At 42.4% G+C, this 13,588-nt stretch overlaps 2 protein-coding genes across 2 annotated transcripts in view; one reads left to right on the forward strand and one right to left on the reverse strand.

The window, feature by feature from the left end:
• Window positions 1-11,415, reverse strand: part of LOC136423024 (amyloid protein-binding protein 2-like) — an 18,591-nt gene extending 7,176 nt beyond the window's left edge. Inside the window, exons 1-11 of the mRNA XM_066411017.1 lie at window positions 11,237-11,415; window positions 8,865-8,953; window positions 8,084-8,235; window positions 7,585-7,708; window positions 6,608-6,833; window positions 6,115-6,147; window positions 5,673-5,740; window positions 4,662-4,767; window positions 2,887-3,011; window positions 2,359-2,444; window positions 25-215 (exon numbers count right to left, since the gene is read on the reverse strand). Of these exons, the coding sequence (XP_066267114.1) occupies window positions 25-215; window positions 2,359-2,444; window positions 2,887-3,011; window positions 4,662-4,767; window positions 5,673-5,740; window positions 6,115-6,147; window positions 6,608-6,833; window positions 7,585-7,708; window positions 8,084-8,235; window positions 8,865-8,953; window positions 11,237-11,374 (1,338 nt within the window). The 5' untranslated portion in view covers window positions 11,375-11,415. The remainder of the gene's footprint in view (window positions 1-24; window positions 216-2,358; window positions 2,445-2,886; window positions 3,012-4,661; window positions 4,768-5,672; window positions 5,741-6,114; window positions 6,148-6,607; window positions 6,834-7,584; window positions 7,709-8,083; window positions 8,236-8,864; window positions 8,954-11,236) is intronic.
• Window positions 11,416-11,808: 393 nt separating this feature from the next.
• LOC136423033 (uncharacterized) lies at window positions 11,809-13,281 on the forward strand. Its single transcript, XM_066411030.1, has 3 exons — window positions 11,809-12,118; window positions 12,556-12,681; window positions 13,171-13,281. Exons 1-3 carry the CDS (start codon window positions 11,954-11,956, stop codon window positions 13,279-13,281), a joined length of 402 nt encoding a protein of 133 aa, XP_066267127.1. The 5' UTR covers window positions 11,809-11,953.
• Window positions 13,282-13,588: the final 307 nt, after the last annotated feature.

Raw genomic sequence — 13,588 nt, forward strand, 5'->3', positions numbered from 1 at the left:
GAAAATGAGTAACTCCTTTCTTACCTTATACCTCTGCATGGACTGGTAGAGCCTTCCCAGGTTGCCGTAGTGCTTGGCCGTCTGCACGTTCACAACCCCGAACGCGCGGATGGCGAGGGCCAGCGATGACAGGTGCAGCTCCTGAGCCTCGTGGAGCAGCATGTTCTCCAGCTCCTTGTTGTGGCAGTCAATCGCTATCTCTTCAAGGATCAGGGCTGGGGATAGAAAATGTAATGTATATTCATCCACTGACAAAAATTACTGAGTAACTGATGCTGTACAAGTGCACAGTTGAGTTTTATAAAGAATAATTCAGTGTTCTCCAGCTTCTTGTTGTGGCAGTCGATCGCTATCTCCTCTAGGATCAGGGCTGGGGACAGAAATAGAAAATCAGTCTACTTTACAGTATATACAGTACAGTGGAGCAGCATATTCTCTAGCTCCTTGTTGTGGCAGTTGATCGCTATCTCTTCTAGGATCAGGGCTGGGGATAGAAAGGGAAAATCAGTCAAACTCACAGTACTAGTATATACAGCTCTAATGTGAAACAGCAGAGTTCTCCAGCTCCTTGTTGTGGCAGTCGATCGCTATCTCCTCTAGGATCAGAGCTAGAGACAGAAATTTCATGTATATCCATCCACTGACAAGAAGTACTGAGTAACTGATGCTGTACTGATGCTGCATAGTTGAGTTTTATAAAGAATAATTCAGCTTCTTGTTGTGGCAGTCAATTGCTATCTCCTCTAGAATCAGGGCTGGGGACAGAAATAGAAAATCAGTCTACTTTACAGTATATACAGTACAGTGGAGCAGCATGTTCTCTAGCTCCTTGTTGTGGCAGTCGATCGCTATCTCCTCTAGAATCAGGGCTGGAGAGAGAATGAATATTCATCAAGTGACAAAGAGCATGAATGAGTCTCAACTCAAATGAAAGTCGTGCAAGATTCTGCCATGACCTTTATAGTTATTTGCCTTTCCGAAGATTTTCTGAACCCTCCAAGAGTTTCCAAATCTAAGATAATTGGTGTTCCCTGCAGGAAGTCAGCTTGTTTGTGTCTGAGGAAAGGAGACAAGTGTGACCTCACTCTGACCTCCCACACGACACAGGCATCATTAGCAGTTATTTATACGCTACCTGTCAACATGAGTCAACCACACACAACTACACCAGAGTGGAACAGTTTACCACATGAGCTGCAAACTGCACCAACGGCAACACACAAGAAATTCAAACTAGAACTGTTGAAACAAATGCGAACTTCCCAACAAAAGAAAGACCTACTAAATTCTGTAGGAAATTTTAGTAGTTTGAGAGGATTGTATAAGATGTACATGTATGTTGACTGTAATTTTATGTTATCCACGTACTGTATGTATTGTATTTTCTCTTATGGAAGAGTAGCGGTCACTAGACAAGCTTTACCATTGGATAAGCGTCTTTTCTCCTACAAGCAGCTTATGTCAAGAAAAAGCTTTCATTTGTTTGGGTTCGTTTGTACACAGGATAATTTCAGAAGTTTGGAATGAACTTTCACTACCAGGTTCATGAAGAATTTCCAGGAATTACAACTTCAACATTGACCTTTTCCGGGAGCTACAGTCACATCTATCCGGCATAAGCACTTTCAAGGACAGGCCACAAATTTGACTACCGGAGCTCAAACTAAACATAAGCGCAACTAAAAGTTCAACCTCCTTGACCTTTTCTAGGCACTACATTCACATCTTTCACTCAGGCATAAGCACTTTCAAGGACAGGCCACAGATTTGACTACCCGAGCTCAAACTAAAGATAAGTGCAACTTAAAGTTCAACCTCCCTGACCCTTACCAGGAACTACAGTCACCCCTATCAGGCATGGGCAGGTTGTTACAAGAACAGGCAACAAAAATTCAAAGCTTTGGAGCTTTGATCTCAACCATACATATGTGTCTTTTAGTAGCTCAACTCTTAGTACAAGGCCAAGGTTGCCGCTAATTTCTGAAATCAAAGAACCCCCATAATGAGGGAGACTTTCTGGAGACTGTGATGAAAAACTCAACTTTTGAGCCATGCTGGATTAAAGGCAGATTCTGTGACCTCACTTGTGTTCTTGTACAACCAAATACCTGCCTTATTGTAATTTATTTAGAAAAATCTATGTTTCAGAAGAGAGATGCATTCCACTTCATCTACATCAGTACCAGACTGAGTATGTAAAACTACTCTGGACACAAGATCAGTGCCACTGTAGAGAGATTGTTATTGCAGCCCGCAGACTAAGCCCATCTTAGGAGCACATGCACCCAAAAATTAGCTGGTGCGATTGGAAATTTTTCTTAGGGGACACGAGATCAGTACAAGCAGGAGATGACTGACCTTTGACCCTTTTTGATGAGGCGAGCAGCAGATGCTCCTCGGGGAGGATGTGTACGATGATCTCGATGGCACGTTCAGCATGGAACCTATGATATGCAAACAACAACACAATATCACAATCATGCAACTAACATATTCATTTGAAGCCAGTAGGTACATTTTTATCATCTGTTTGTTCGTTCGTTCATTCACTCAAAAATTAACTGGTGCGAGTGGAAATTTTTTCTTAGGGGACACGAGATCAGTACAAGCAGGAGCTAACAGTAGGGCACAACTCAGGTCTGTGACATGTTTTCCAGGTGTCCCTGGATGCATAAAAAGGATACTACAAAGTAGACTAAAAAAATATTTTGTAGAGGTATAACAAACCACACAGAAACTAATGGTCTAGACACTTAACACTAATACCAGTCCAAATACAGCCAAATAAATAAAGCAAATAAATAGTTTTAAAACTGTTAATGTTTAGCAAGTTGCCAAATGTTCTGTGGAGAGTTTGTTCAATAATATCTCATCTGTTTGACGTACTTTGCGTCCTCGAACCTGCCGGAGCTGTACTGGTGCACGTAGGAGGAGTAGGCCAGGTCCTCGTGGGCGATCGCCACGTGGATGTTCCTGCCCCCGAACACTGACTGGCGGATGTCTAGTGCAGCCTGGGGAAGAAGGAGGGAAGGGTATCGCAATTTAAAAAGGTGAAAGTAATCTCAAAACAGTTCTAGCTACTTTCCACTGGTCGTGACAGGAAAGACAGACACACATTATGCATAGTATTTACTGGTTTATAGTACCATCATGGGAATTCCCCTAACTCTTTTCGACAAGCACAATGTGAAAAGTGGACCACGGCTTAACATCCCATCCTAAGTATACATCATTTTCTTGGCATTCGATCATCAGAAAATATAATGAAATCTTTGCTGTATCATTTTTTTAAACATTTTTTTAAATTTTAAAAATAGAATTTCATATGCAAATATACTTAGGAGAGGCAGCAAGGTTTGTAATCTGGTTTTGCTGGCATTCCACTTTATTTCATCCTATGCACACCTAATTTTTCCTTAGCCTGATTTCAATCAAGCCCCGTGACCGCTCGCCGCCTGTAACAGCTCGCGGCCCTAGGAGGAGGTGAGAGAAACCCCCGGACAGCTGGAGTTTGCGTTATATACAGACTAATTTTTCCTGTGCCTGTAAATTCTTAGGCTAGGTGCACCAGTGCAGCTATTTCTCAAAATGAGTTATGAGCTCTGGAGTTTAACACCTGGGATTACATTCACTCTTTAAAACTGTGTGTACCAGGGGTTTCTACTGGTATAGCCATCCGACACTCTGTCAAAATTGCATCATTCCATCTAACAAACGATATAAATTACCTATCAATTTGCCTCAGATATGACATCTACTTTATCATGATTCATATCCATATTCAAGGTTTGGACAAAAGCCATCCAACATCATGTCACAACTACATCATTCTGTCTTACAAATGACATCAACTAACTCATCATTCCATGTTAGGTATGACACTTAACTTTATCATCATCATATCAAAATTTTGGCACTTTTGTTTGCGACCCACTTACATACATATAAGCAACCCTGGTGCTTAAACAATGAATGTATGATCATATAAAGTGTGGTACTATTGTAAAGGGCAATAAACAAGCATTGAAATGAAACATAATGCTATGCAATCGATAAAGTAACGATGGACATATGAACAACAGAAATTTAAGTTTCCAAACTTTTTGTGTTAGATTTATATAGATCAATCAACAGATGGATATCAAAAGTACCTGGAACATTGATCTACAATTGATTGCAACTGGCTTCAGAAGAAACTAAAATTGACATGTTGGAAGTGACATGTTAACAGTCACACATTTCAGATAGTACCCAAGTTGTATTTTGTCAGTGACCCCATATCGTATTAAGGATGTCATTACTCGGGTGACTAACTTTCATCGATGCAACAGGATTTCATATTAACAGGAAAATGTACACAACAAAGAATGTTTCACATATCAATGTTTGAAGACTCTACACAAGTTCCTTAAGCCTTTAATATGTGTTCTACCTGGTAAACAGAGGAGAGTCCAGCATGTGTTGTACAGAATTCATCTGTTTTATATTTTTGTATGTGGTCAGTGTCACAGCCTGCTTGAAAATTCTTTGGCATCAAAATCAACAACCTGTGATAAATGTGACCACGCCATGACAGTACATAACTGGAATATGTACACAAAGACATGTTTCATATCAATACTGTAAGACTCTACACAAAGAGCCTTTAAGACGTGGCTTACCTGGTAGACATGGACAGACTGGCAGATGTTGTCCACGTTGAGAAGGTAGAAGCCATAGTCCAGCAGGGTGTCTGAGTACTTCGGGTGTTTGGCCCCAAAATGCTCTCTGAAAAATACACATCGCTTATATAACATATCACATTAGGCTCTAGGGTGGTATTGATAAATTCTTCCTTCAGATACCCAAAGTGAGTGTATCTGTATCTATATAGACAGTACAACCGCCATTAGGCGTAACACACCAGCTTCGCAGGCACGCGGCGCGGCAGCAGCTGGTTATATTACACCGAACGGTCTGTTACACCTAGTCTTTGCATATCTGACTGCAACCGTTCTTTAAAGCTACTGAGAGAAGATGCTCCTACAGTGTGATTCATGTTCACGTAATGATAACCCCTAGCGGTGGGCGTTAATCCTATTTTCTCCCAGAAACACTCCAGAGAAGAATATGTTTCACCAGGGTAGACCTGCTGGACATAGCTGCTTGGAAGTACATGGCACTAGCCCATGGCTACCTGAGATTCATGACACTGAGAAAATCTGAACTTCACGACATCGAAACTGATAAAAAAATTATTTTTCGTAAGATTAAAATGACAGATTTAACAACCAAAATTAACGACATGAGCTCCCAAACAATGAGTGGGAGGGAAAACATTTAAGCTGGAGACAGCACTGGTCTATACTTACAACTTGCATGTGCAGGTGGCTTTTCAAGCCAAGGAAAATGGATAGGTTAGTGGAAAAGCTAAGTAAAAAATTAGATGTTACATGGTGAGTTGATTTGCTTTCATTTGTAAGGACTCCCTTGGAAATCAGTTACTCAGTCAACTCAATTAGGGAATACAATAAATAAATAAAGATGTGGGAAAACATTTAAGCTGGAGACAGCCCTGCTCTACACTTATAATTTGCATGTGCAGGTGGCATTTTAAACCCAGGAAAATGGATAGGTTAGTGGAAAAGTAAAATGTACAAAATTGAATGTTACATGGTGAAATGTGTACTGACCTGGCCACATATACAGCATGCTTCACCAGCAACTCTGCCTGGTGGAACTTTCTCTTCACAACACACGCCTGAAAACAACAGTTCTCACAATGAGAAGATGTCTGGGAACAGCCGTATCGTGTCTTCTGTCTCCTATAAGTCATATTCTACATCCAAAATCTATTACCTAATCATGTCTTTTTACTTTTTACTGTAAATCTTCAAACTTTTGCAGTTACTTGTATTCTATTTTTGTCGGTTTTCAATTATCTCTCCAACCTTGAAATCACGACATCACAGATATTTGTATATACTGTTCTAATATACTACCATACTACAGAATTGTTTGAACCGTAAAACACATGGAAAACCTCTTTTTCCAACAGAATGCCTAACTATTAGATCATCTTTAGCTGTGACTTTGCCTAACTCTGTAATAACCATGGAAACTACAACCACCCACCTTTGATGCTTGTCTGATGACATCAACAACAACCTGGGGACAGAAACAAGAGCACCATTAGATAACGGGAGGAAATATAACAAAAGAATACTACTATGGGGCCCAAAATCTCTATGTTTCTTCAATGCATCAATAACTACCCACATACAAAACTTAATACAAAGCCATCAAAAGGATCTTGAGTTATAAACTATTAGTTGAAAACAAACTAGCCTGAGTGTCATCCTGTTTCTGTTCAAGGCTCTACCTTCACCAGTAGAGACTGGAACTGAAACAGGATGACACAGGCTAAAAACAAACGTACACAACCATAAACAATACATGATCAGTTACATGATCTTCCTCCGTGATGTTATAAACCAACACAGATGAAATTTCAAGCTAAACCTTTAGAAAAGACACATGCACACAAGTCCACAAAAACATGTACACACACACATAAAAAAAACACCACTTCCCTTCATTAGGATGAAGTACAAACCACAACCCCTACCTTCATGGGTAAGTTCTGTCGGATTTCTCGTAGGGCCTTCACGCTCCACCTGTAAGCCTCGTCGTACTGACTCTTGGCAAACATGAGGGCGCTGTACTCGCTGTACAGCAGGGCAAAGTTCACGCTGTGGCCCAGCCGCTGCAGCTTGGTCACGTAGCCGATCGCCTTCTGGTAGGTGTCCTCGCCCATGTTGTATTTACAGTTGGCATTTCGCACATGCAACAATCTAAGGGGGAGAACATCTTATTGGTAAACATAGTCTTGCATTTTCAATATAACACTGGTCATTTAGATGTGACTCTCAAAATCAAGCCCTTCTCTTCAGTGTAAAAACGCCCTCTACCCACCTCGTACAGAACTCCAGCCCACTGAGCTAGTGTAACAACGCCCCCTACCCACCTTGTACAGAACTCAAGCCCCCTGAGGCAGTGTCACAATGCCCCCTACCCAGCTGCCCCTACCCACTTTGTAAAGAACTCCAGCCCCCTGAGCCATTGTCACAACACCCCCTACCGACCTTGTACAGAACTCCAGCCCCCTGGCAGTGTCACATCGCCCCCTGCCCACCTTGTACAGAACTCTAGCCCCCTGAGCGAGTGTCACAACGCCCCCTACCGACCTTGCACAGAACTCCAGCCCCATGAGCCAATGTCACAACGCCCCCTACCCACCTTGTACAGAACTTCAGCCCCCTGGGCCATTGTTACAATGCCCCCTACCCACCTTGTACAGAACTCCAGCCCCCTGAGTGTCACAACGCCCCCTACCCACCTTGTACAGAACTCCAGCACCCCGGTCAAACCAGCGTCACAATGCCCCCTACCCACCTTGTACAGAACTCCAGCCCCCTGAGTGTCACAACGCCCCCTACCCACCTTGTACAGAACTCCAGCACCCCGGTCAAACCAGCGTCACAACGCCCCCTACCCACCTTGTACAGAACTCCAGCCCCGAGTGTCACAATGCCCCCTACCCACCTTGTACAGAACTCCAGCCCCCTGAGCCAGTGGGACACATCCTCCACCAGTTCACACAGCTCCAGGCAGGCCAGGAAGATCTTCTCTCCTTCTGCGTACCAGCCTGCCTCTGACATGAACGATCCTACAAGACAACAAACAAACAAAGGCAAGACTGTCAATCTGGTACCACCAAGATAGCTTTGCACAAGACCTAGAGCTAGATATACAAAGGTTAGGTGTGACATGTCATTCAGTGTGATATAACAACCTTCGAAGCCGGTGTGTTACACTGAAGGGCAGTTACACCAGCCAAACAATACACAGGGCTCAAAATACTGGGTGCATGTGGACTTTTGTGCACCCAAAATTGGAGCTGTGCACCAAATTTGGACCTTTGGTGCTTGGCCTCTGACAGACATTTCCGACTCCTGTATGTAGGAACACTGTCGGCTGTTGTTACACTGATGTCTTATGTACAGATTTCATAGAAGATTACATGGAATCACGGATGCCTTACCTAGGGCCAGTCCAAGCTGTAAGGCCTTGTCCCTGACAGACACCTCTGACTCCTGTATGTAGGAACACTGTCGGCTGAAGGTGTCAGACAGACAGGTGGACACTTTCACTCCGTGGTCCATCAGAGCCTGGAAACAGTGGTGCAGCAGGTGTCTGCAAGAAACATGGTTTAGAGTGAAACTTTGGAGGGAATAAAAACAGAACACACTGGATACACACCGTGAATAATTTCATGAGGTTGGTGAATGACTGAATAGCAAAGTTCTTAATTCTCAACCAAATATTTACATGTACACGAGCAGACGTTTCGATGACTGTCTGTCATCATATTGCCCTGATGAAGATGACAGTTTGCAAAACATCGACTCATGTAGATACTTGGTTGTAAATAGAGAACTTTGCTATTCAGCTGGGTACACAGTTTGACACTGGCAAGAAAATTTAGCACTTCTCACTTCCAACATCACTAAAATACTTGTTGTACATGTATAGAGCTCGTCCATGATCATTACAAATGAGTATTATCATACACAGAGGAATGAAAAGTCTTCTTACGATAAAAGACTATGCTACAGATCATAAAGTCAAAACATTTTGAGTAGCTTAGCATCTATATTACCATTTACAAAACGTTTTATCTGTTTTGATGATATATATACATGTATCTATCATCAATGTTGCATTGTGTGACCAAAAACATGCCAAAATAATGTAAAAGACTGATTATAAGTAACTAGAGTAGAAAGTGATGATCTTGAACTACAATATATCAAACCACTGACCGTTTATCATTGGCCCGTACAACCTTGGAGAACACCGCCAGCTCACAGAACTCCGACCCCAGCTGACATAGTCTGCCCTGCTGGTACAGCTGAGGTAAAACACAGTAAATTCAAGACTGGTTTATCCATGTGTTACACCAACATAACTTTAGTTTAAGGGAGCAAAACTTGCAATTGTCATTCTATCCAGCTATCATTACTACTACTGTTGCCACATGTACACTGTACTAATACTATATATCCAGATATAGAGTACAATTCATAAGAATCTTAAAAACTATGGATGGATTCAGGAAGGGGAGGGGGCAGGGTAATAAGCCAGTTTACAGTTTGAACTGCACATGCACAAGGTCAAAGGTGAAGGTGACTTGTAAACAGTTCTTGTCTCCACCATGCTTGATACCAATCCAGATGTGTCCCATGGGCCTTCAACTTGCATATATTACCAACAGTGTATCACACTGTAATTGTGCAGTTCAAACATGGGACCAGCTTATTACCAGCCATCCCCCCTCTTCATGCCAACATAACTTATCATAGACTTTGATTTCCAAGCAGATTTTTAGGTTGAAGTTTGTTAACATCTTGAATGATCTTGATACTGTCTGCAGGGCTTCTCTGACTCTAGCCTGAAGTCTGACAAGGCCAGCTGTTGGGCTGTTGTTACAATATTCCATCGTAACAACTGCATGGAGTGAAAGTGATCTCAAACCAGTTTTAGCTCCTATGAATTCAATTAACAGTCGAGCTGCTCTTCCACTGGTCGTGACAGAGAAGAAAGAGTGAGACGCTATGTACAGTATCTACAGGTTCTTTGTACCGGGGAAATTCCCCTACCTCTTTTCCACAAGCACAATGAACAGTGGACCATGGCTTAACGTCCCGTCCTAAGGACTGAGACCCTTTCCAGCAGCATGCATGTCGGGTGAATGACACAGCCGGGATTCAAACTCACAACTTTTTGGTCGAGACTCCAGAGGCAGTGGACTACACAGCCCACTGGAGAGGTTAGCATATGTGTGTAATTAAAGCTCCCCCTACTGTCCTGGCGCTTCTGTACTGTTCTGTTCACTTCTGACCTATAAATGTCAGCTCTTTCCTGTCGTGACAACCACATCCTTCCCAAGCATTTGTTATTGAACTCGTGATCTGTATTCCGTGTAACAGCTAAAACAATAATATCATAATGCATTATGCTGTGGAATTCGGACTGGTTTTCAGGCCTCTGATTGCCTTCTGCAAAACCATGAACAAAACCCAGACTACACACACACTAACAAGAATCTTTCCTGCCATGACAATCACATCCTTTGCATATACAATTGTCCGTAAAGTCAATACAATGTGCAACAGCTAATACAATAATATCATAAAACGGTTAAAGACGCATTATGCTGTGGAATTTGGACTGGTTTTCACACCTCTGATTGCCTTCTGCAAAACCGTGCACAAAACCTACACAGTAATACACACACCAACAAGCTTCTTTCCTGCCATAGTGATCAAATCCCTTGCATGCATTTGTCATTAAACTCAGCATCCTGTGCAACAGCTAAGGCAATATTATCATAATCTATTATGCTGTGGAATTTGGGATGACTTTTAAGCCTCTGATCGCTTAGCAACTAGATTAATATCCAAAGAAACAAAAAAGGATAAGTTCAAAGGTACACAACAACATCTGATAAAATAAAGTACTAACTTGACCTATATACTAGTAAGTTGCCCAACAAAATCAATTATGAATTGAGCACATTTAGTACACAACCCTGTTTTTGTTATAATTTTAAGACTTACACAGCCTAGATATGCCTGTGGACCATATTTTGACACTTGTTGAGTTTGACAACGGTGGGAGGGGGGCAAATTGAATTTTCGACCCAGACAGACATAAATTTTGGTGGAATTTGTGATGACAGTCTGGCATAAGAATACGGTCAGCAGTAATTTTCGACATATTGTCAACTATATCATGTGAAAGAGCCTTGTTAGTGTGGGCATAATTTCTAGGTTTTGTTCACCGTTTTCCAGTAGAAATGGTCGTGTCACTTTTCAAGTCTGGTACATTTTTTTACCCATAATTTTCCGAACTGTCACATCGACCAATTTTAGGAGTTTCCCCTCCCAGTACAATCTGCCGATTTTGTTGATCTCAAGATTATCATACAAATTAAAGAGGTTAAAAGAACACCTTAAGAGATGTAGAAATATATCAGTGACGATGACACTTAACAAAACGGCCGACATTTCAACGGGATCGGAGGAGACCATATTTATTGACACTTTGTAGCGATCCAGAAAAGACCTGGGGGGGCGGAAAATTCCCACAGCGAACTCCCGCCAAAAACACCTTAAACACGAAATAAACGCACCTTGTAATAAATATCGAACTGTATGTTGTCTGGTAGTGATCTGACATCCTTCCTGGTGCGGGAATAGTTGTCGACGACGGCAGTGATGGCGGAATTGTAAAGAGAGTCCGGCATCCACTGCAGCTCCGCGGCCGCCATCTTGGTCTGGGGAATCTGGGCGAACACTTCGGCACCATGACGTCATCTTCGGGAACCTTCGGCACGCGTGATGCAATAATCGGAACTTTCACACGATGGCGTTACGATACGTCAACAAAAGTTTCTGTCTTTGAAAGACTTCAATGTCGATTTGGAAAGAACACAAGAACGTATAAGCGTGAGAACGTTACATATCCCGCGATGGCAAAGTGCAAAGTTTAGCAACGTTGACAGCTGGGAAGAATATGTGGACAAGCTGCTTTTAAAGTCATTATTTGTTGGTGAAGCAAAACTACAGGTGGCACAATGCACAAGATACTCACAGCGTCGACGACAAGTGATATTCATAATAAAAAAGCGTTCACTTATAATTCCTCAATGCTGAAAAATATAGCTTTTTTAGGCAATGTACTTTCATGCAGCCAGCACGAACAAAAGTATCATCATCATGAGAAAGAATTATGGAATCGCTCGTTCGGCCCGAGCTCTTCTATTCCATCGAACGCCTATCAACGGTTTGAACAACCGCAAATTCTCGAGTCGTTTCACACGTATTTCAGTCTCTCTAGAAGACGTAAAATGCTCCGTATACCTGCACCCGTAGTGTTGCTATTGCTAGCACTAGTCATCCCTAGACTGCCCGCTATCCCAACCGGCGCTGCCTCCAAGCACAGAGTCCCTCGCACCGAGGCCAAGTCGGACTTGGAGGATGATACAGACGTTCTTGTGCAAGATGTTGACCAGGTAAGTTGATGTCATAGCTGTACAAGTGACCACCTCTATTAAATGACAAAATGGCCAATGTGACAACTAGGCTTTTTAGTGGTCCCTTACATGGTACGAACAATTAATAACAATTGCAAAGAGCGTTATCTCAGTAAAAACTGGTGCTCTGGTTGTAGCAATAGAAGTAACTTATACAAAAGCTTCCAAACTGAAATTACTCTGCCATATTGAACCTTACATATTATTACAAACAAAACATGTGCCGACGTGTTTTGTCGCAGATGTGTTAACTGTACTATCTATGTACCGCAATGTACGTTACACGTATCGTTATGTTTATGCAATATCATAATGTATGTATGAATTATGAATCAAACAACAACAATGAATTAAGTTGTTTAGAAATGAAAGACTTTTTTTCTCAGTTAATCTTCACCATTCACTTTCATATGAAGGTCATTACCAAGATGAACAAGGCGCTGGGTGATACAGGTGACTCAGTCGACACTGATCCAAACGACGGCGTCAAGGGTCTGTCAGTCAAGACCACCGAGGTCCGCATCAGTCCACCACAAGACCAGGTAGGTCAGCGCAGTTATTCCTGTTAATCAGTACATTGGAAAGAACAGAGGAAAAGAGCGTTAGACTTAACATACATAGAGAGAGTAATCATTTACGAGAACTAATATAAGACATGAAAGGCTATCTTCTCATTCATCCGCTTACTTACTCACTCAATTACTCACTCACTCACTCACTCACTCACTCACTCACTCACTCTCACTCACTCACTCACTCACTCACTCACTCACTCACTCACTCACTCACTGGCACTCACACATACACACACACACACACACACACATGCACGCAATAACTCACCCACCCACCCACCCACTCATTCCCTTACTCTTCCCATACCTATAATGTAAAAACAATACGGCTATACATGTACACTTGACACATGTACAGGTACAACCCTATGAAATCATCAATGAAATAATCAATGAGTAGCCCAGATACTGAAATACCTGGTCAGAACAACAATTCCTTTTTGCTTCCGTTATCAGAAAAGTGACGAGAGTGACGAGGATGATGACGACGCCGGAGAAATACCAGAGATTCCTGTTGAACCTTCACCCGGCGAAGAGGAAGCACTTTTGACAGGTCAGTACATGTAGAATACATATAGAATACAACACGGGGTATTCCGTATCACCCGAGGTACCAGCCCGACCGCGGGTCGGATCGCCCGACGGCCGTAGGCCGGAGGGCGATCCGACCCGCGGGAGGGCTGGGACCGAGGGTGATGCGGAATACAACGTGTTGTATTTTATTTATGTCATACCTTGGTCATACCCACCCGAGAAAACATACATTTCGATGCGGAATGCGCCAGAAGTTGAGGGAGTTTTGTGTCCTCGAACAAGAAACTGTAGCAACTTTGATTCCAATCTCCGAATCCGGTATTCGAATTTCCGACGGCCG

The sequence above is a fragment of the Branchiostoma lanceolatum genome, chromosome 1 (genome assembly GCF_035083965.1).
Source record: "Branchiostoma lanceolatum isolate klBraLanc5 chromosome 1, klBraLanc5.hap2, whole genome shotgun sequence".
In the NCBI taxonomy this organism is placed as follows: domain Eukaryota; kingdom Metazoa; phylum Chordata; class Leptocardii; order Amphioxiformes; family Branchiostomatidae; genus Branchiostoma; species Branchiostoma lanceolatum.

Excerpts from the sequence above, each read along its gene's own strand:
- LOC136423033 (XM_066411030.1), top strand. The coding sequence starts at position 11,954 with ATGCTCCGTATACCTGCACCCGTAGTGTTGCTATTGCTAGCACTAGTC. Across the intron at positions 12,119-12,555 it reads TTGTGCAAGATGTTGACCAG|GTCATTACCAAGATGAACAA; the intron begins GTAAGTTGATGT and ends TTTCATATGAAG. Across the intron at positions 12,682-13,170 it reads TCAGTCCACCACAAGACCAG|AAAAGTGACGAGAGTGACGA; the intron begins GTAGGTCAGCGC and ends TTCCGTTATCAG.